Source organism: Trichomonas vaginalis, chromosome II, assembly GCF_026262505.1.
Source record: "Trichomonas vaginalis G3 chromosome II, whole genome shotgun sequence".
Classification (NCBI taxonomy): domain Eukaryota; phylum Parabasalia; order Trichomonadida; family Trichomonadidae; genus Trichomonas; species Trichomonas vaginalis.
In genome coordinates this window covers 25,432,095-25,454,341 of record NC_067204.1, presented here as the reverse complement: position 1 = coordinate 25,454,341, position 22,247 = coordinate 25,432,095, and the positions used below count along the sequence as shown (strand labels likewise).

General features: G+C 33.5%; 8 protein-coding genes and 1 pseudogene across 9 annotated transcripts, besides 2 other annotated features; 5 read left to right on the top strand and 4 right to left on the bottom strand.

Annotated features, from left to right (window-relative positions):
- Positions 1–6,857: part of a mobile genetic element that runs on past the window's edge.
- Positions 2,733–5,923, bottom strand: TVAGG3_0608090 (annotated as a pseudogene). Its single transcript has one exon. A coding segment is annotated over exon 1 (3,191 nt).
- A 1,590-nt stretch (positions 6,858–8,447) lies between the features above and the next one.
- On the bottom strand, positions 8,448–11,377 carry TVAGG3_0608070 (mannosyl-oligosaccharide 1,2-alpha-mannosidase protein; the record flags this gene model as incomplete). The annotated part of the gene is made up of 1 exon (XM_001578978.1): positions 8,501–11,377. One exon carries the CDS (start codon positions 11,375–11,377, stop codon positions 8,501–8,503), a length of 2,877 nt encoding a protein of 958 aa, XP_001579028.1.
- A 735-nt stretch (positions 11,378–12,112) lies between these two features.
- Positions 12,113–13,724, top strand: TVAGG3_0608060 (acetyl-CoA hydrolase family; the record flags this gene model as incomplete). The annotated part of the gene is made up of 1 exon (XM_001578979.2): positions 12,114–13,685. One exon carries the CDS (start codon positions 12,114–12,116, stop codon positions 13,683–13,685), a length of 1,572 nt encoding a protein of 523 aa, XP_001579029.1.
- A 261-nt stretch (positions 13,725–13,985) lies between these two features.
- On the top strand, positions 13,986–15,546 carry TVAGG3_0608050 (regulation of tocopherol cyclase protein; the record flags this gene model as incomplete). The annotated part of the gene is made up of 1 exon (XM_001578980.1): positions 13,986–15,518. The coding sequence occupies one exon, from the start codon at positions 13,986–13,988 to the stop codon at positions 15,516–15,518; it is 1,533 nt and encodes a 510-aa protein (XP_001579030.1).
- A 223-nt stretch (positions 15,547–15,769) lies between these two features.
- Positions 15,770–16,066, bottom strand: TVAGG3_0608040 (homeodomain-like family; the record flags this gene model as incomplete). Its single annotated transcript, XM_001578981.1, has 1 exon — positions 15,770–16,066. One exon carries the CDS (start codon positions 16,064–16,066, stop codon positions 15,770–15,772), a length of 297 nt encoding a protein of 98 aa, XP_001579031.1.
- Positions 16,067–16,276: 210 nt separating this feature from the next.
- TVAGG3_0608030 (uncharacterized protein) lies at positions 16,277–16,948 on the bottom strand (the record flags this gene model as incomplete). The annotated part of the gene is made up of 1 exon (XM_001578982.1): positions 16,277–16,948. The coding sequence occupies one exon, from the start codon at positions 16,946–16,948 to the stop codon at positions 16,277–16,279; it is 672 nt and encodes a 223-aa protein (XP_001579032.1).
- Positions 16,949–17,054: 106 nt separating this feature from the next.
- On the top strand, positions 17,055–19,324 carry TVAGG3_0608020 (RNI-like family; the record flags this gene model as incomplete). The annotated part of the gene is made up of 1 exon (XM_001578983.2): positions 17,071–18,975. One exon carries the CDS (start codon positions 17,071–17,073, stop codon positions 18,973–18,975), a length of 1,905 nt encoding a protein of 634 aa, XP_001579033.1.
- A 587-nt stretch (positions 19,325–19,911) lies between these two features.
- TVAGG3_0608010 (uncharacterized protein) lies at positions 19,912–20,355 on the top strand (the record flags this gene model as incomplete). The annotated part of the gene is made up of 1 exon (XM_001578984.1): positions 19,912–20,355. The coding sequence occupies one exon, from the start codon at positions 19,912–19,914 to the stop codon at positions 20,353–20,355; it is 444 nt and encodes a 147-aa protein (XP_001579034.1).
- A 409-nt stretch (positions 20,356–20,764) lies between these two features.
- Positions 20,765–22,068: a mobile genetic element.
- On the top strand, positions 20,861–21,988 carry TVAGG3_0608000 (Mariner transposase; the record flags this gene model as incomplete). Its single annotated transcript, XM_051239940.1, has 1 exon — positions 20,861–21,988. The coding sequence occupies one exon, from the start codon at positions 20,861–20,863 to the stop codon at positions 21,986–21,988; it is 1,128 nt and encodes a 375-aa protein (XP_051097764.1).
- Positions 22,069–22,247: the final 179 nt, after the last annotated feature.

The following is a 22,247-nucleotide window of genomic DNA, read 5'->3' as shown; positions in this document are numbered from 1 at the left end:
AAGTTCTCTGTCTAAGAAGTTCAAATACTTTGTAAAGACATAGAACTTTCCTTTGTCTACACGAACAAACAAAACAGGGTCTTTCATATCGTTCAAAAGTGTGTAAAGTCCTTTACATGAAATAAAGTCTATATTATTTTTCTTCAAACATCTTTCAAGAAGTTTTGACATTTTTACTTAGCAAACAAACTTTAATGAAATGTTGTGGTCGTCAAATATTTTTATGACGTCTGGGAAACTATATTTTAAGTTCAACGTTTCACCTCCTTTCATAACGTATATCTTGTCAATGACATTATATGAAACACCACAGCAAGCAATGTCGGGTTCTATTTCTTTGATGTTTATATCGTCTGCCTCTGTCAAAAGTTTCAATAGTTCTTTCAAAACTTCATGAGGTGCAATGACATATGAGTTCACTTTTACAGGGTTGTGTTCGACCAAGTTTAACATTATACCTAAAGCTTGACAATCTTCTCCTGAGTTTTAAGTTTGTCTTTAAGTTGTTGTTGGTAGTCGTTTCGAATATCTGCAACAGAACTTAAGTCTCTGCTAACTTCAGGATATGTTGGTTGTTCTTTACAGGAACTATTGTTATACCATCTTCGTCTTCGTAATGGTTTCCCCACTTCAACATCTCTTTCTTTGACATTGACAACAACACTTTGACTGTTTGTTTGAGTTGGTGAATTTAACTTCACATCTGCCATCGCCATTAAACCTTTTGAAACACTACGCTTCTATTTTTCGGAAATGACATTTTACTTAGAATAAAAAGATGGACGTATTTGAGTATCTCTTCGAATTGAAGCAAAACAAAGTTTACACACACAAACAATACAAGTTCATTGATAGAATAGTTCTTTACACAAACAATGGAAAATGTTATAGAATAGCAGTCTTTGCTGAACCAAAATATTTCATAAAGCAAAGAAAGTTGGTATAACCGAGATGGTGAAAGTTCTTGAAGCAGACAAAAATATAACAACAAAACTGACCGATATTTCTAAAGGTAAGTTTATAATACAATTTTATGTCAAAACTGGCGTACTGTCAATATTTGACGGAGAGAAGTCAGTTCAAGAACAACTTACTGACCTGCTGCCAAAATCTGCTCGATGGAAGCTGTCGTTATGCCAATCTGAGGAGCCCCAGCAGGTTTCATCGAACGAATCTTCAAAAGAGCATCTTCCGTGAAAAGTGCTATTGGTTTTGTAAACTTCTTTGCTTTCAATTCATCTGGACCGTCTCTGTCACCAGTATATTGTATTTGTACAGTACCAACAGTTGAAATACCACCCATAAAGTCTTCTGAGTCAGCAAATGGAATGCCAAGCCAAAAGTTTGAACGGTCTCCATTTGTATATTGAGTTTTTTTGACCTCCTGTATGAGTCCATACTTTCACATATGGCATAATAGAACTTTGCATTTCAGGGTTAATGGTTGTTGTGAAGTTGTTGTTAAAGTTCATAGCATCTAATGTCAAGTTGTATGACCTCATATCTTCAACTGTAGAATATTCTTCTCTTGGATAATATTTGCCATCTATGTTTATATGGTATTTAATACCAGGGTTGTAGAAGCAAGAATAGTCATTTATAGTTCGTCTGAACAGTACAAACATAGTATCTGCATGTTTCATTGCAGTTGTTAAAGCAATATCTGTTCTTGCACCTGGTCAGCACTTTGGTTTCCAACTTCACCTGCAAAGTCTTTGACAGATATTTGGTGTATAGGGAACATAAGTGGAACTGCAATATATTTGGCAGCTAAAGCATTTGAAATATCTGGGTCCAACATATAGACTGCAAGTCTGCTTTCTATTCTCTTGCATTCAAACTTTTCGCATGTGAACTTAACTGGGTCCCAAGCAGTTCCAGCAGCATTGAAGTAGTAGTTTACTTCAGTGTTGAGGTTTGAGAAACCAAAGTCTAAGTCAACTTTGTCTTTGCAAAATTCGGCGAATGACGTTTGATTTGCTCCCTTTACGTCTGTAAGAGTGAATGGGTTCTTGTGTTGGTGCAATGACTAAGTTATTTTTGCTTGGAGTAAGTTCGATAGAAATTTTTCCTGCCCAGTTTGGCAAGTATCTTAAAAACCTGAAGATGAGGAAAGTGACAAAGGAACTCTAAGTTTCAGTTTTACTTTTGGTTACTGCTGCTGCAGTTTGTCCAGAAAGGTCAACATAAACTCCTGGAACGTTAGGGTCAAGTCTTCTTATTTTCTCAATAGTTGCATACTGGTCTGTTTGTTCTCTAGCTTGTGGTTTGTACTGAGTTTCTCAAGCGAACCATTCATAGTTTGCCCATGTTACTGTTTTGAACTAAGTCAGAGTTAGAATATATCTTATATCCCATGAAAACTTCTGGAGCATATTGGTATCCGACATAGAAAATTCCATTGCAACCTTTCTTGTCAGACAACTTGGCAGAAGGTTTTATTTCAATGTCTTGTTCCACGTATAAGAAAGAGTTGTCAATAGAAATATATGAAACCTGTCGCAAGCAATATCTACTGTTGTTGAAGAACCTTCTCCAAACTCACCTACGTTTCCATAAGAAACAGCAGTTGTATATTCGTAAGTTCCAGGAACTATTTCTGACCTTCTAATGGCATTGTCGCATTCGTTATACCATTCGGAAACATTTCCATTCATGGCATCCAAAACTGTTGGCGTTATATTCTGAGCGGCGTACATTTCATATGAGTAAAAAATATAGAATAGTTGGATTTATATGTCATAATAGAACCCACGTGGACCAAGCTTTACTTTCTTCCTGACTGAGTTTTTAACTCTTCTTTTTCCTTCATTGCCCTCTGCTTGAAGTTGTTGCATCTTTGCATTATGTTCATCTAGTATGTTGCAAATTTCCCATGTCCTTTTTGCCTTTTGGCTCTGGTCGCCCATCTCAGGTAACCTATATCCTAGAAAGAGTTTGTCATAGTCTGTATTTGAGTCTTCGCGTATTGTTTGCATGACTCTTTCCTGAGTTTCCGGTTCAAGCTCTTCAACAGTGCCTGTCCATATGGAATATGCTCGTTTCCAAATATATGTTTTTGTAGCCATTCTGGTTTTCTTTCCATGTTACCAACTATATCTTTTGTGAATGGGAAAGCTTTTACCCAATCTTTCAGTCTTGCGTCGTTTATTTCTGTAGTTGGTTTTATTTTGTCAAGGAACATGTTTTTCAATACTAACATTTCATTTGGTACTGTCCATTTGAGTTTTTCTTAAATATTCATCCCTTCTCGATTCATCGTCTGCAAAGTAAGTTTTTATGACATTTTGTAAACTTTCGTTTGCAAGGTCATGTACAATAGGTTCTCTTCCTTCTCTCTCCCTAACTTTCTTTCTAAACTCTTCACCAAATATACCATCTTTATGGTTCTGTGTAGTTCTTTGAGATAAATGTTCTAGAACGTCAGGTGTTATATTTCCATCAGCCATGTTCATTTCATACTGGTCCAAAATATCTGCATCTTTCATATCTTTCAATGGCATTAAAGCCGCGCTTAAAATACCAGCTATATCTGGTTCACCATTGACTTCCATTGCGTCTACAACTTCTTGGAATTGTGGTTGTAAGTTTATGAACCACCTATCCGGATTAGCTTTATGACCCCATCTCATTGTAGTTCCATCGTCTGCAGAAACAAAAGTAGGTTTGTTTCCATCTTGGTTAGGTTCTGAATGAACTTTAAACAATGTTTCATTTCTATATGTTTTCTTGAAATTTAACCTTTTATTTTCACCGAGTTCATCCAAAGATTGAACGTTAAATGCTCGTAAGTAAAAAGGGTTGTTGTATTTGTGTACATTTTTTTTCAGTTCTTCCATTCTATGCTGGATATTTTCATCTGATGTTGGAGTCTTTTGTATGTCGGCAAACATTTTTCGATATTCTTCTACTATGTCAGCCGAATTTTTTTAGACTCTTGGAAATATTCCATATTCTCCGCATACTCTTGTTGAGGGTCAAGATTTTTCGGCTGTTCCAAATCTTCATCTAGTTCTGGAAGTTAGTTTCCAAAGGAAGGACTTGTTCGTTTCCTTCAGGCTCTTCTAGCTGTTGTTGCTGAACTATTTCTTCCATGTCTGGTTGTATCTGAACTTCTTCCTGTGGAGTTTCTTGTACCTCATCTGCTGGCATTTCATATATTCCGAGACCGTTTTCAACAATTTCCCTATCTACGTCATCCGCATTCATAAGCTTTTGTTCTTTCGTTCCGTCTCTATTTTTTACGCGTTTCATGACGAAAGTTGAATTGTCATTTAGCTCTGACATCAAATATCTCGGAGTAAATTCATCCATGTCATTTGGATGATATGCTATTAAATCATATCCCTTAGCGAGCTTGTATTTTCCAGGTTTGAGATTATATCCGTTTTGGTGCTGAGCCATAAAGCTAAATAGGTTCGGGTCAGTATTTCCATCCTTGAACTTTCCAATAGCTTCTTTATATCTGTCACTAAAGTCAACAGTATCTGGGAACCAACTCTTCTTTAAGCATTTTTAAGAATTCTTGGTTTCCTTGTTCTCTACTTCTTTTATGTCCTTGCTCTGTTTGTGGTTGTTGTTGTGCAGGGTTTTGAACTGTTGGTTGCTGTGCTGGTTGTTGTGTTGGTTGTTGTGCTGGTTGTGGAGTGGTTGTTGTGCTGGTTGTTGTGCATGCTGTGTCTGTGTCCATGTGACGATGTAAATGTTCTAGGTAGTCCTGGTGCAGGTGCTTCTCTTGGAGGTTTGGTGGTATATAAGTTCCACCAGCTGGCACATATGTTCCATCTGCAGCGTAATGTCCTACCTGACTTTTCGTTTTTAAGAAAGCATTTACTAGGTCTGTTTTGGTCTGTTGTAACTCTTTTTCTTGACTTTTCACAACAGTTGCTCTAACGGCGTCATAGGCACTTTGAACTGCCTGTCTCGTTGCTGCATCTGTTATTTTCGTCATATTTTGTGCTACTTCTTTTAACTCTTTGTCGAAACCTTCAGACTTCAGTTTCTTTCCAGATGAGAAGTCGTTCACTTGTTTCACCTTACTATGAAGAGCTTCGAAAGCGTTCTTAAAGTCAGCATTTGTTAAAGCTTCATTTGAACTATCTTCATCCGCTTGTATTTTTGTCCTTATTGACCTATGAGTTGGGCTGCTTTAGCGTTGGCTTGGGCATCTAACCAGTCATTGTTAGCTTTTATATATTCTGCGCTTTTCATTGCCTTTTGCATGGCTGCGTCGTTATTTTTACTTTCTTGTGCTAAGTTTCATACTGTACGGTTTGGTTTTGCAACTGTAAAAGTTTTTCTGCCTTTACATTTGCTTCAACTTCTTTTTTATACTCATCGCTATCCATATATGTCTTCAGGGCTTTTTGTTTTATCTCTTCATCTTTCAGTATTTTATATTGAGTAGTATGGTTTTTCAAATTTATGACATCTTGTTCCATTTTTGCTACTTCTGCTGCTTTTTCTGACACTTTTTTCGCATATTCCTCTGTACTTAGTTCTTTCAGTTGTTCTTCTTTCTTCTTTTTCTCTACGTTAACTCATTGAGTTTTCTTTGTGTGTCTGTCATATTCTAGTTTCTTTTCGTTTTCACTTATTTGCTTCTGTATGTCTATGTTTGACTTTTTGACATCTGTTATTTGATTTTTGAGTGAACTCAAATTCATTTGACTTTGAGGTTATAAGCTGTTCCGTCTGCAGCTCCACCATAGCCTGCATTTTCGCTAAAAGTGCCGCTCTTAAACCTCCAACTCTGTGCACCAAGAACTCGGTTTAAAAGCATAGGATTGCTTGACATTTGTTGCAACATAGTGGGGTCATTCAGCATTTGTTGTTGCAACTGTTGTTGTGGTGTCAGTCTTACTATTGGATGTTTCAATGCTCTCTTCCTCTTACGTATATTCTTACGTAGCTTACGTGGCATTTTAAGTGAAGTTAAAAAGCGGTTTTTTGACAGATGTTTATTGTGACTTCTTCGTAAAGACTTTTGTTAAGACTTTCTTCGTAAAGACTTTGTCAAGACTTCTTCGTAAAGACTTTGTCAAGACTTCTTCGTAAATGACCAAAAATATATTTTAGGTGAAGAGGTGAGATTTCACCTCTTTTTTTCACCTCATTTCTCACCTCTTGAATTTTCATGAATTTCTTCGTAAAGACTTTGTTAAGACTTCTTCATCTAATTTCTCATGAACTTTCTTGTCTATGTTTTGTCAAGACTTCTTCGTAAAGACTTTGTTAAGACTTCTTCGTAAATGACCTAGTAGTATATTTTTGGTGTAAAATTCAAGAGGGTGAAAAATTAGGTGAAAAAACAGGTGAAATCTCACCTCTTCACCTAAAATATATTTTTTGGTGTAAATTTCATGAAAATTCAAGAGGTGAGAAATGAGGTGAAAAAACAGGTGAAATCTCACCTCTTCACCTAAACATTATTTTTGGTGTAAATTTCATGAAAATTCATGAAAATTCAAGAGGTTAGAAATGAGGTGAAAAAACAGGTGAAATCTCACCTCTTCACCTAAATTATTTTTGTCTGATTTTACGAAGAAGTCTTGACAAAACATTTACGAAGAAGTCTTGACAAAACATTTACGAAGAAGAAGTCTTGACAAAACATTTACGAAGAAGTCTTGACAAAACATTTACGAAGAAGTCTTGACAAAACATTTACGAAGAAGTCTTGACAAAACATGAAAACATATATAATTTGTGAAAAGTGAAACATTATATAATGTTTTCGACCAAGAAGACTAACAATTTTCCGAATAAAAACTTCATTTATACTAAACATCTTCGGGGCTAGAGGGCACGAAGTGCCTGGAAGCCCCACTGCCTTTTTTTTTTTTTTTTTTTTTTTTGATTTGCCTTCAAACATTGGTTCAAAATGCAAAAAGCATGTTACATCTTCAAATAGTTCAAGATTTTTGATTAAATGAGGATATAAACAGACTTGTTGATATCTAAACAAGTCTCTGTCATCAAACTCACCATCTCTTAGGTTCTTCAACTCTTTCCTGATAGGAATACAGAAATTTTCCTTTTCTAAATAAACAATATTTGAAAAGAAATCTTTTTCAGTTTTATAGCCTGTTTCATAGTAGTTTTTGGCTTCTATAGGATTAAGTAGAGATATGTCATCAGGAAAGATGTTAAAAGTCCTAAGATCTCCAGGATTATTTTTCACTTCTAGTTTCTCAAGTTTTCTCCTAAGTTTGTTCACTTTATTTGGATCACAATAATTCCATATCTTTGGATTTTTTATAATGCCTAAAATACTTTTTGTATAAGCATTGCTTCGAAAACATATGTTAATGAGAAATCTTTGTAACGTATCAAACTCAGCTTCCATTTCATAGTTAATTGTATATAGCTGTAAAGTATTGATCAATTTAAATCCATTACTATCAAAAAATAAATTTGCCACTGTTTGAGGAAATCTTTCCATAAATGCATCAGGTAAATCACCAATCATATGGATTAGGCTATGAAAAATTTGATAATCAGCTCTTCCAGCCATAAAATCAATGATGAAATTAAGATCGTGGCAATTTTGATCAATTAATTGTATCATACTGCCATTATACTCATTTCCTTCTGTTTTTGCAGAATTTTTAATGTCTTCTAACTTTCTCAAGCATTGATTTGTTTCAACGTAAGGATTTCTTTCTGTACTTTTTCCATTTTTATATTTTTTCGTGTTTGCTGATGGAGCAACTATTCCTTTTTCTCTCCCTTTTTGTTGCCAAGCTTTATTTTTGGGTGGCATTGAAAAAAGAGCGTCTTATTGAGGAAAAATTGACAAAATATAAAAAAGAAGTCAAAAAACGTCTTATCGAAAAAAGTGTCAGGTGACATGTCTTACGAACGTTTCATATTTCATATTTTAATACTTATTTTGCAAAAAAGACAATTTGATTTTTATTGAATATTTGAATTGGATGATGCGATTTTTCTATTCAATAAGAGTGAACCATATACTCCCTTTTTCCATGTCTTATTTCAAAAATCTTGAAAATTAATAATTTGATATTGCAATATGGATTATGGATGATCAATCAAAAATTAATGATGCAACAATTCCATTAATTTGGTTTTTGAATTGTCTTATTAACATTAATCGATATCATATATTAAGATCGATGAATTTCAATTAACCAATGATTATAGAAAATTATCACTTTTCTCTATTCACTCTTTCCATTAAACAAATTTCATTATAATCAATACGGCACGAAATTTAATTAATAATAAATGAAAGCACTGATATATTATCTTAAATGCAGTACACATTAAATTTACTTATGAACAAATTGGAAATTGATAATTTGGAGATACAACAATTGAATTGTGATTAAACAGTTTATGTCACCACAGCTGCCAGAATGCAATGAAATGTAGGGAATTTCACAAAAACAGTCAAACAATATTTCCAAAAAAAATTTTATTAAACACGATTATTTATAAACAATAAATTCATAAAAAAACTAATATCATATTTGAATTAGCCAAAACCACTAATTCTATCAATTGGATTTGCGCCATGATATTCTCCAAAATCATCAACTTCTCCGAGTTCTACTTCTGGATCTTCTTCATCATTACTCTTCTTCTTTTGAACAGTGTAAAGATTATGTTGGAACTCTCCTGATTTCGGAAGTTTATCTTGTAACTTGACTTTCTTTGGTTTTCTCTTAATCTGGCGATTCTTGTAACCTTCATTCGAGTTATCCGACAGGAATGTTTCATTTCCTTCTCTATTCTGAGTTTGTGACAAATCAAATTTCAATTTTTTCTTCTTTCTGTCATTTTCGTTATTTTCTTTTGATTTTTCTTTTTCTTCCTTCATTTTCCTTAATATTTCTTCATTACTCTTTTCCTTTCTTTCCATTTCTTTCAATTCTTTGATTGGATCTTTTTCTTCTTCTTTGTTTTTCTTTTCTAGATCCTCTTTTTCTTGTTGTTTCCTAGATCTCATCTTACTTTCATTGTCTTTGTTCTTTCTTGAGAGAATTCCTTTTTCAAATATTTTTTGGTTTTCTTTTTTCTTCTTTTCTGCTTCATTTATCTTTCTCTTGATCTCGTCGTTATCATCACTTTCTTTTTTGTCTTCACTTCCTTTTGATTTTGAAATTTCGGATTCTTTTGCTTTAGAATTTTTCTGATCTTCAGAAACAGGTTTTTCATGGCCTTTATCGTTATTTTCCTTTTCTTTTTGAGTTATTTTGTGATTTTCAGATTCATCTGAAGAACTTTCACTTGATCTTGAAGGATGGTGATCATTAGGTACATTTGAGTTATCTGTGTTGTCTGAATCATTGGATTTTGATGATTCAATTTTAATATTTTTATTTTCTGTTGATTCTTTGTTTTTATTATCTGAAATACGATTTTCATCATCTGAATTATCTGTATTTGGTGGTCTATTCACATCCGGAATCTTATTTTTATCTGATGAAGTTTCTGGCGAATAATTCGTATTTGGAACATCAGGACTGGAACCAACAGGTCTAGCTCGTCTATTTGTACTATCTGAACCAGTAGTTGATGAAGTATCATCTGGATTATTTCTTATTGTTTCAGAATCTCCATTACGTGGATGGTTATCACCTGCTTCAGTACCATGGTGTCTCATGCTACCTTCAAATCCTGGATGCGGCGAGCCGGAACCCCTTGGATAATTTGGGGGAACTTCACCATCATGTGGATGATGAATTGTTTCATCACCGGACATTCCTTCTTGGCCTCTCATCATTCTTTCGTGTTCTCTCATTCTTTCGTACTCTCTCATTGCTTCTGGATCGTCTGAAGCGCCAGGATGATGGTGGTGCCAGAATTGTGGGTCATCATGCATCGGATGATGCCTGTTCATTTCGTTTTCGTAGTTAGGAGTTGGTGCTGGCGTTGGAGGAGGCAAATAAATAGAATAATCATAAAAAGTCTTGAATTTTGTATCATTATGCTTAAGTCTTGTTTCTTTGAAACCTGAATACATCGTTCCTGATGTTCTTAATATATGTCCGTTCTCATTTAAAATTAAATCTGAAAGAATATCAGTTTGTGAAAGCGAAAGAGCTCCAATTTTAAGCCAGAAGCTAATAGTTTCGGCACTCTGTGTATCATCATCTTCTAATTTGTCTCTCTGGATAATTCCTGTGTAGCCAAATTCTCTTGTATGGTTATCCAAGACATTTGAGACACAGTAAGCAGTCAGATTGCGCATAAAATCATCAGCGTATAACATAGGAACAACTAGATTGCCATCAAAGCGAAATCCATTTTCATAAATTTGTCTAATTTCTCCGAAACTGCATTTTTTGACCTTCTCTGCAATCTCACTCATTCTCTTTTCACCATTTTGAAGGTCAAACTTTGCTTCTGTGTCAAGAGCGGCCATATAAGATGAAGTTGTTGAAGAAAAGCCATCCCAGCAATTCAAATTCAGGAAATGAGCGAAAAATCGGACTTGTCGTGATGTTGCCGGCGTTTGGTGTATTAAATTGGCCAGCACATAGTTATTAAAGAAGGAAGAAATCCAGCCATTTGGACCACTATACATTGTAGCAGGAAATAGGAACTTATTGAGCAAAACTGTAAATGGCAGACCATTTTTACGTGCAGGAATCTTTCTTGCGACTCTTGTAAAATAATTTAAATAATCTGCGTTTCCTGTTAATTGATACATTGTAGCCATTTCAGGAAGCCCTGCAGTGTAGGTGTTAATAAGGTTACCAAATTGTGTTGATTTTGATTGGTAGTCTCTTTTTTGAATATTTATAAATGGTTTTGGATATTTCGTTAATTTATCAACGCTAAATGCAAGATGTCCGCATTCTGCCATTTTTGTATAAAACATTTTGTCGCCTGTTAACAAATAAGATCCGATAAGTGATCCTATTACGCGAGAATAGAATTCAGCTCTTCCAACCCATCCTATATTGTAACAACTGAAGTTATCGCGTATATAGTCGTAAGCTTGTTTATATAAATCAGTTAAATTTAATAAGTAAAGTGTTTCAACAGATTCTAATAGAGTACTAGAAATACCATATGGATCTAAACATCTTTTCGTTATTGGACGTATTTCATCGTGCCCTAGGCAATTGTTAAAGTAAGATTTAAATGCAAATTCTCCATGCTTTTGCAATTTCTTGAAAATTTCAGATGATGTGTTTGCAGTGAGGAAATATGTAACTGGTTCTGGTGTATATGCAGGACTTAAAGAATATGAATTATCACTTCGGATATTGAAATATAAAAGAAGCATGCAAAAAGCTATTAGATATACATGCAATTTGATTGCATCCCATTTGGTCTTAGCCTTTTTCGGTTTTGGCATTTCTTCATCTTCTCCTTCATATCTTTTTTTGATAAACTTCATAAAAAATGGCCTGAAATGTGGTGTGGAGTATTACTTATATTTCAAGTATTTATTTTGCCATTGAATGTAAGATATATCACATCATGAAAATTTATCAATTTTTAAAATCAAGAGAATTATGCAATAGTTATGAGATAAAATATTAAATTTTTGAGAAATAAGTATAATAATGTCATAATTAAAGATTTTTAACTTTTTATTGATTGATCTCTCCAGTTTAATATTCTGTTAACTGAAAAGATGAAATCTATTATCTAATTAAATATTGGAGCCAATATTTGGTCGCTTGCTTGTATGGACGTTGAAGAAAATTGGCAACAAATCTGCAAAAATGGTAACACCAAGTCATTGTATTTGCTCAGATAAATTTTGGCTAATTTATCCAATGAGAAATGAGTTCAAGTTAGATAAAAGATAAAAAATTGAAAACCCTATTCAAAATTATAGAACCGAGTATTATTCAAGAACCGAGAATAATTTTTAATCAAGTAAAATTCATATCTCATTTTTATTTGATGTTGATTCTCCTTCTCAATTTCAATAAATAACCGTTAACAGTTCTCAATTTATTCAATTTATGGGAATTTTTTGAATCATATTTTAGATGATGTAATCTGTATTTACATTATTATTATAACAAAATGTGAAGTACCGCTAGCATTTATCACAAAACCGAATTGAGAGTGGATGAGTTTTTATCTCAAATTTTGCCTCCTTTCAAAAACATTCATTTTTAATGTTGTCATCCTCTTCACGTGCAATTGCATCTCTTAAGTCAAGGTGCCCACACGAGCCATATCTTTCCAAGGTCTGCAAAGCTGAAGATACAATTCCAATCTTCAAAGATGGAATGTCAATTGGCTGGTCAGGTTTCACACCAGTTGGTGATCCAAAGGTTGTTCCAATAGCTCTTTCAGAATATGTTGAGAAGAACAATCTTCAAGGAAAACTCCGCTTTAGCATGTTCATTGGAGCATCATCTGGAGCTAAGAATGAAGACCGTTGGGCAAAGAATGGAATGATTGCACGCCGTTATCCATATCAAAACGGTGCTAATCTAAAGAAGAACATTAACTTCGGTAAGACGATGTTTGCCGATAAACATCTCTCCATGTTTCCACAAGATCTTACATGGGGATTCTACACGAAGCAACGCGGCGGTGGCATTGATCTCGCCATTGTTGAAGCTACAGAAATCTTAGCTGATGGTTCAATTGTTCTTGGAGGTGCTGTTGGTTCAGCTGTTGAATTCCTTTATGCTGCTGACAAGATCATCATCGAACTTAATACAGCAATTCCATCATTCAAGGGATGCCATGATATTGTTACACCATGGAAGCCTCCGGGTAAACCATTCAACATTACATCCGTTGATTCTCGCATTGGCACAGAGTCTGTCAAGATAGATCCAAGAAAGGTTGTTGCTGTTGTCGAATCTCATGCTATCTTCCCAGGCAGACCAGTAAAAGGTGCTGATGATACAGCAAAAGCAATCGCTGGTCATATTGTTGATTTCTTCCAGAACGAAGTAAAGCAAGGCCGTCTCCCAGAGAACTTGTATCCACTCCAGTCGGGTGTCGGAAATATTGCAAATGCAGTCGTTGATGGTCTTAACGATTCCCCATTCGGCAACCTTACTGTATATACCGAAGTTCTCCAAGAAGCTATGCTCCCAATGTTTGATTCCGGAAAGCTCACATTTGGCTCAGCTACATCACTTACACTCTCCAAATGGGATAAGCTCTACAATAACTTCGATTTCTACAAGAGCAAGTTTGTTCTTCGCCCACAGGCGATTTCCAATTCTCCAGAAGTTATTCGTCGTCTTGGCGTTATCGCTATGAACACACCAGTTGAAGTCGATATTTTCGGTCATGCCAATTCCACACTTATTAACGGCACAAGACTTGTCAATAGTCTTGGTGGATCTGGTGACTTTCTCCGTAACGGTTACATCTCAATCATGCATTGCCCATCTGCAAGAAAGACAAAGAAGGACAAGACAGGTATTTCATGTGTTGTTCCAATGTGCACACACGTCGATCACACAGAGCACGATCTCGATGTAATCGTAACAGAACAAGGTCTTGCAGATCTCCGTGGTCTCGCTCCAGTTGAACGTGCTAGACTCATGATCGAGAAGACAGTTCATCCAGACTACAAGGATCAAATGCGTGAATATCTCAATCTCGCAATTCAAGCAACTCAACCAAAGGGGGCTGGCCACGAGCCACAAATCCTCTCAAAGGTCTTCAAGATGCAGGATAATCTCAAGAAGAAGGGTACAATGCATCTTGACAGCTGGTAAACCTTATCTCAGTTTCGGTAAAAGAATTTTTTTTATTATATGAAGATTTTTTATAAACACATCAATAATAATGCAACTTCGTAAAAATCAAACATCAGTACTTACCGGATTCATTAGATGGAGATAAATTCTATATAATACATATTGAAACATATCTAAATGAGAATTCGTTCTCATCAATAATTTTGATTCAAAATATAATTGAGAAAAGCTGAAAAATAACATGTAAACATGAATTCAATTTTATAGTTGTTCTGAAAAGTAATAAGATAATAGTGATATCATGACATTTTTTTCAAGATGTCAGTATCTCATTCCAACACCTTTACTGATTTATTGAAATATATTGGCATAGATTACATCCTTCATCATGAAGAATCTAGAAAGATCTTAGATGATACAACAAGTGATGCTTTTTGGGCAATTGGATCAAATAATACAATGCTTTGGCTGATACAGAATCAAAATTCTCGTTGGTTTGTGCGCCAATTTGCATCTTCAATATACCACTTCGGACGATTAGCCATTAATTTTGGATATTCATCGACAGATATGGTTATTTCGAAAATTATGCATCCAATTTTACCAAAAGTACCAGAATTTTCTTCCCTTGCATCAAAACAAAGATTTTATAAACGAATGATGCTTACTTTACGATTAAATGGAGGCGTTTATGCTGAATTTGGACAAATAATACGTAATTGCGTCAATGCATTACCAGAAACACCATATACAAGTCCTTACTACAAAATTAATCAGTGTTATCCAGTAATAAAAGGAAAAAATACAATTCAAGTTTTTGATGAATTTATTGATAACAAACCAACATCCGGATACTCACTTGAAGAATTGAGAAATATATTTACCCGCCAAACAGGCTATAATCTCAATGAAATCGTTTTGAAAGTTGAACCAGAGTACAAAACATGCGGTCCATTAATTTACCATAATGCTGTTCTTAGAACAGGTCAAAAAGTTACAATTACAGTCCTTCCTCCTCATATTGACAGAATGAGATTTTTAGATCTTCTTCCTTTCAAGATTTTAAGAGGATTTATGATGATTGTTCCTTTCATATCCAGAGAGAAATCAATTTACGATACAATTATGCGTCGTTTAGATTTTAATTTGATAAAAGAAGTCAATTCAAGAAATCTTATTCTCAACAAGCTTGGAATCGACACCAAATCATCAGATCCTGCATTTATATTCCCAAGAGCACGCCGTGCTCCAATTTCCATTTCAGTTCCCGCTCCATTAACTAATTATTGCGGAAGAAACGTTATGATTACAGACAGAATGCCTCCACCGCTTGAGAGCAGTATTCCATCATATGTTGCTGTTAATATTGCTGATTTCTGGGCAAATTTGCTGACAAAATACAATCTTTCTTTACCAGACATTTCTTCAAGAAATGTTCTTGCAGGATATAATGGAATCGCACTTGCTAGATATTCTTCTGTTACTCCTGTTTCGAAAGAAGACATTCATTACTTAATTAAACTTCATCATTCAATTGTTTATCAGAATAGAGATGCCGCATTGAAGCTTGCACCAAAGCTTGGCTTATCTCCAAATGCTGTCGAGAGATCCATCCAACTTAATACCATAGATCCTCTCGTTTTGAAGCAATTAATGAAAAATCATTCACAAACTCTTCTTTCTGTCGGAGAAAGCTTCGTGAATATTCTTAATTTGAAGAATGAAACAGGTAGAAAGTCTATTATGATGCCAGTTATCGCTGGATACGCTGCAAAAATGGCATCTCCAAATTATTCTACATCGAACTTCCCATATAACATCATCTCTTGGGCCAGATACTTCCGTGTTTAAAAATTTATGTATGTTTTTATAACTAAAGTCAAAATATTTTAAAATTCTGTTTTTATTTTAACAAAAAAGTCATTAATCAACTAGAATTAACAACAAAGCTCTATGGAATAACAGAATTTAAGCATATTTAGAGGAGAAATGCGTTTTATTCAGAAATTCAAAATTTATTATTAGAAAAAGTAATAATTATTAAAGAAATAAGCTTATAAACAAGAAGTTCATTTAAAGTAAATAATAAATTTTACTATTTGTTATAACCTATTCAGTTTAACAATGCAGGATTTGTAAGATCTGTTTGGAAAATGTTCTTGAATGCGCGCTTTCCTTTCAGACTTGTTTTGTATTCCTTTAAGTTCTTTAAGGATCCTGATTTCTTCTTCTGACCATCTTGCCATGTTGTAACAAAGCTGATTAAATCTATTTTTGACTTGTTCCGCGGTAACTGATGGTCCAATCATCTTGGCTACCTTCTCCCAATCAACATTATCACCTTCTTCAATGCCATATTGGAAAATGAGATCATCAGAGGTAATTTTTTCTTCACTCATTAAAAATTTTCATTCAACACATCAATTTCGTCACTTTTCATCGAACAGAAATTCCTCTTCTAACAATGAATTTAAGACATCATTGAAGTAATAAGATAAATTTCATTTCCAATTTCTTTTGATTTCAATTAATAATTTTGATAAAAATTATTTGAAATCATCTTTGCATTTCTATTGAACAAATTACATAAATTGACACAATTATATTAGTTAATGAGTACTTTTCCGGTTGAATGTAGATCTTATTGAATTTGATACAGGTAATAGGGCCTTTGGAACTCTTTTAGCATGAATAATCATATCTAAAACGAATACTATTAAAACAACTAATCCAATTAACAAGATTTTGCTTCTTGGAAACTTAATTTCTGGATATTGATGTTTTTCTCGAGGAATTGGGCTATGAAGACGCAACGGAGGAAGAGGCTGTGGTGAAGCAGCTTGCTTAAATGATATTGGATACTTATTACTCCATCGAATGGCATCAAAAGATATCTGAATATCAAATTTTCCATGAAATGACCATGGAACTTGACATATAATCCATGGATATCCGCTAAGAAAACAAGTTAAGACCCGATCTCTAAACAAGCCATATCCATTTGAAGGCGTGAAATTGTTGGGAGTGGAATAATTAATTGTGACAAAGAGCGGAAAGTTTTCACTCTGCTCGGAAACCTTGGCGAAATCAATATGAGGAACTGGGACACTACAATTATTGACTCCATCACCTTCTAAACCATGCATACAAATACAATTTCCTGGATAAACACACTCGGCCATGCTGTGACAGCTTGAATTACATTTCCAACAATCTTCATTATTGTCAGAAGGCTCATCATTGCACTTCTTTTGCAATTTTTCATTACTTTGAAGACTCATTTCCGAAAAACAAAGTAGGAACATTCTGAAAAATGAAATCATAAATAAACATTTTTATATTCATAGCATTAATATGATAGTTTCATAACTCAATTTGTATAATTGCTTCCAATTCTTTCTTCATGTCAACTTTCTTAAAGAAATGTTCGACATTTTTCCAATTTCCTGAAGAATCATCGGTAGCACATGTAGATGGTCTAGATCTTTTGACAGTAAATCGCCAAAAATCAATAATTATTTTAACAAATGCTGCATTATACAAATTCAACATAGATAATGACAATGTATCACTCGAGTCATCTCATTCCATTCTAGATTTGGCAAAAATATTCTACAGAGAACCAAATGAAATAGTTTTGAATTTTGTTGACCAGAAATATCATCTACAAACAACAAATTCGTTTACTTTTGCTAATTCAATACTTGCTCAATGCTCAATTATCTACTTTAAAATCAATAACATTGATTTAGTTGTTGAATCACTCCCAGAGAACTTGATTACATATAAAGAACTTACTAAACGACCTATTTTACTCCTACAGACAAGGTTTCTCGCGTTTGCACATCATTACAAAGTGAAAACAATTCCATCAAATGTAAAAGTATTCAAGAACTGGGATAGGAACCCAGTATCATCAATAACACTTGAATCATCAACTGAAAGAATACAAAATATCAATGCTTTTACAAAAGCAATAGCCTGGGATCCAAATTTGTTTTCATTAATTTTAAAAAGCTTTTCGCCTGAACATATCGTTAACTTTGCATCACAAGTTGTTAGTAACAGTATCTTTCTCAGAGCATTACATCTGTCAAACTATAGAATTTCGAGCCAAAACGAATTTAATTTTACTTTAGGTCCTCAATGCAGATTTGAGTCAATTAATATAAGTAATTGCATCACTACATTCGTATTCAGTGTTTTAAATGGCTTCAAAAACTATAAAGGAAAAATTAAATCAATATCTATAAGTAATTGTGCTCTAAACAACATAGATAGTTTGAATTTAATGAACATAATAGCAGAATACCCTTGTTTCAAACATTTGACGTCATTTTCCCTTGAAAATGCCTCATTTGAAGATATAATTCCAGAAAAATTCGAAAATATATTTCAAATGTTCACAAAAATCAAAGAAATTTACCTTAACAACATAAATGGCGATGTTTCAAAGCATGTAAAGGCACTTTTGCGCCATAAAAACCTAAATCACATTGAAATTGATAAATGTACTATGAAAGAAGCGACAACAATGGAAAGTTCATCGGAAAACATTGTTGTTCTAATCATAAGAGATTGTATTTTATCACAAGAAGCATTAAAAGGAATTGCTGCATCGATTTTATCCAAGAAACGAAAAAAATTATGTGTTTTTGGGCTCCAAGGATTCATGAACAGCGACCAATCACTATTGTACATGAATACACTACTTGAAATAAGCCCACAACCAGATATTATTGAGTTTGATTTCCATGGTTTTTCAATTGACCAAAATTCAGTAAATTCTTTTATCGAGTTCTTGAAAACTCAAACGAATTTATTATATCTTGGAGTTAGAGCTTGTTTTAGGAAGAATACCAACGTAACTTTACCTCTTCTTGCAGATTTTATTGTCAAAAGTAGATTATCAGGAATTGACATAAGTTCTGACAAATTAAGAGGTACTCCACAGAGTTATGTAAGTTTTATTAACTCTTTGACCAATTGTAAGTCGTTAACTTCAATTTCTTTTATGAATACTCGTTTAGGTGATAGTGGAGCTCAATCTATCATCAAACTAGCTCACGAACTTCCATCATTAGAAGAAATATCTCTAGATAACATCGATTTGCCTTCAAAAACAAGCTTCATTAATTTATATTCTAGATTACTTGAAATTGCAAGCCTGAGATCAATACAAACACCCAAGAATGATATCCAAAGGCTAGATTTATCAAACGACAGCCTTCCTTCTTTGAAAAAAATTATTACCATTAAAAAGGATGAATTCACCAAAAACATTCAATGCACGAATACAAGTATATGAAAGAAATGATTTTCTTTACTCAGAATTCTCTTTTATTCGAACATTATCGAATCAAAAATTAAAAGTTAAAGAAGCAAGCGAAATAGAGCTTGGATCAAAACTAGATGAACTCAATAATATCATGAATACGATGATCACCACAATTGAAGATGGTTTCGGAAAAGATCCTTTTAATATTTCAATGGAAATATTAGATACATTGCAGACAGGAGCCAAAATACCCGAAGACAAATCTTTGTATCAATTGGGAAACATTATTTCTTCAATTAATCAAGATACTGCTGATGATTTTTTAATTTGATTTTTTTAATTCACTTTTTTTGTTGTTTATAATTTTTTCGGAATAAATTATTTATGTCATGATTTTTTTACACTATTTTATTTAATTGAAAAGATATCTTTGGAAAAATTCAAATTTAACTTATAGCTTTTTAATACATGCATCACCATATAGTATATATTTAATTGTATAATTCAAGATTTTTTTTAAATTAATTTTATTAAGTGTATACAGTATTCATAATTTTGTTCTCAAGTGATATGTATTTTGTCCAGGTTATATACATTGAATATTGCTCATAATACTTACTACCATATATGATATGCAAATAACAGTATCTTATAACTAGTTATAACTGCTTATAACAGAAGATGGATAATTCAGTAATTTATCGCAATAGAAAAACGTATTTCATAAAATCTTTTTCCATAAAGACAAGGTGTAAGAATTTTGTCAAATTTTGATATGATACAAAAGTATTCAATTTTTGATAAAATTTAACAAACCATGTAACCAAAGATAGAAATATCCATTTATAGATATAGAATATATTTTTAAGTTTTTTATTTCTCAAATAGTAGAAACCACACTCAGAAAAACAAATTAATTGAAATTTCTATTCAACGGTCTTCTTTCATTTTACTCATTTTTTCAAGATGAAATATCCTGTATTTGCACAGATACTTTGTTTCAGAAACCCAGGAGACAATGGCTATACAATGGTTGAGGTTGACAAAGGCAACATCAAATTCGACACTGCACGAATCATTTCTATCGAAGAATTTAGAAAAATCGGTGCCAATCTTAGAAAAGATGCTAGTGAAGCTGCTCAAGCTCATCAATTACAAAGCAAAGCTAAGAACAAAAAAACTTCTCAATGCCCCCCATTAAACATTGAACAGCCCAAATACGTTCAAGCAATTTGCCCAGTTCCAAATATTCAATCATATGAAGGGGGTTTGCCCCCCGAAAACTTATATCCTTATCCTTTCATCATCTCACCAATGGACCCAAATTTCTCAAATTTTGAATACGACTTCGATCTTGATCCAAGTACTCCATCTCAACCAACTAGCCAAGAATTTTCTGATTATTTCTAGATTTGTTTTATATATTTTATTTTTATCTTCTTGTTGGAATTTCGATTATGAAATGTGTGAAATTCCTTTTATTCAAGTTGCTTACAAAAAAGGCCGATATGCCATTTCTAAATAGAATCTATCCTTAAATATCTTAAAATTGTTTTTCTTTATTGATTGTTATCTCCAACCCATCATTATTACCAACGAGAGAATGAATATAAAGCTCTTTGGAGAGTTCTGATCTTCTTAAATGGTTTCATTTCTGATTGTTTCATAACAGCTACAATTATCAAAGCAAATCATTTTGAATACAACAATGACAATGATAACATAGAATAGTAACATGTTAAACAATTATTATCTTTTGAACATCTTCTTTTTGTTTTCTGCTATTTGATGGGCAGTTTGACCATTATTATTTCTGATATAGGGTGTCCAAAGGTGCGTTTAGCACAGCGCTCTATATGAGACTATTAAAGGAGATATATGCTGATTATAAATATATAATAAAAAATATGAATATATGTATATGATGAGTATGTTGTATTTTGGCGCCATGCCGGGATATAAAATGAATTTTGAGACAAGAGGCGGTTTCGCGGGAAATTTTGGCGGGATTTTTTTCATTTTTTTAATGAATCATAAAGAAAACATCCTCGCTCTTGCAAAAAAATGCAAAGACTGTAAAAAAATCTACGAGACATTGGTAAACTGCTTCGGTATGGATGCTCCTAGCTATTCCACTGTAAGGTATCATGTTAGGATGTATCACTTCATGAACAAAAAGGCGCCCATCATAAAAATTGACAAAAAATCGCCGGATCAAAGAAAAATCAAAGCAATTCTTCAAGCGCTAGATGAAGACCCAAGAGCATCACTCAGAAGGATAGAGGAGATGACAAAGATACCACGTACAACAGTCAGTTATTATCTGCACAATTATTTGAACTACAAACTAGCGTATACACGTTGGGTTCCGCACAACCTTAATTCAGTTCAAAAAAAATCTAGAGTCCAATCTTCGAAAGAGCTCCTCTCTATATTGGGTGCGTATCAATCCAAGAAGTTTCGCTTTTTAATAACAGGGGACGAGTCTTGGTTTCAATATGCAACAGAAGCCAAAATCATGTGGATCCCGAAGGATGAAAATCCGCAAACATTCCCGAAGAAAAAAATTGACACACCAATGATGATGTTGTCGGTTTTTTGGGGCGTGAATGGCATCATCGCAATTGATATTCTTCAAAAACCTAATACGATGAATGCTCAGTATCTAATTGACAATGTTCTTACTCAAATTATCAATTCTGATGAGTTTGAGAAATCCAAACAACAAAAACAAAAGTTTGCAATTCATTTTGATAATTCAAGAGTTCACAAAAGTCATAAGGTAATGAATTACTTGGTGGAAAACAATGTCAAAGTTGTTCCAAACCCAATTTATTCACCTGATATTGCACCCTCTGACTTTTATTTATTCGGCGCGCTAAAAAAGAGAGCTGAAGGACGCGAATTCGCGAGTCCAGATGATCTTGAAAATTTTGTAAGAGAGCAATTTGAGCAATTTTCTCATGATGATTTAAAGCGTGTCTTTCAAGCCTGGATCGATCGCTGCGAACGCGTGATTGAATCCAATGGTGATTATATTTAAATAAACTTTATATATATGTAACTTGTTTATTTCTATTCGCAGTATTCAGGTTTGTGCTAAACACACCTTTGGACACCCTATATTTTCATCAATTCCCTTTTTTATAAGAATATTTTCAATTTCATTGTAATTATAAATTATGGCATAGTGTAGTGCTGTTTGACCTTTCAAATCAATTGCATTAATATCAATATTTAATGATAAAAGAGTTTCAATTACATCTCCAGCATGATACATTATTGAAACATGTAGAGGTGTG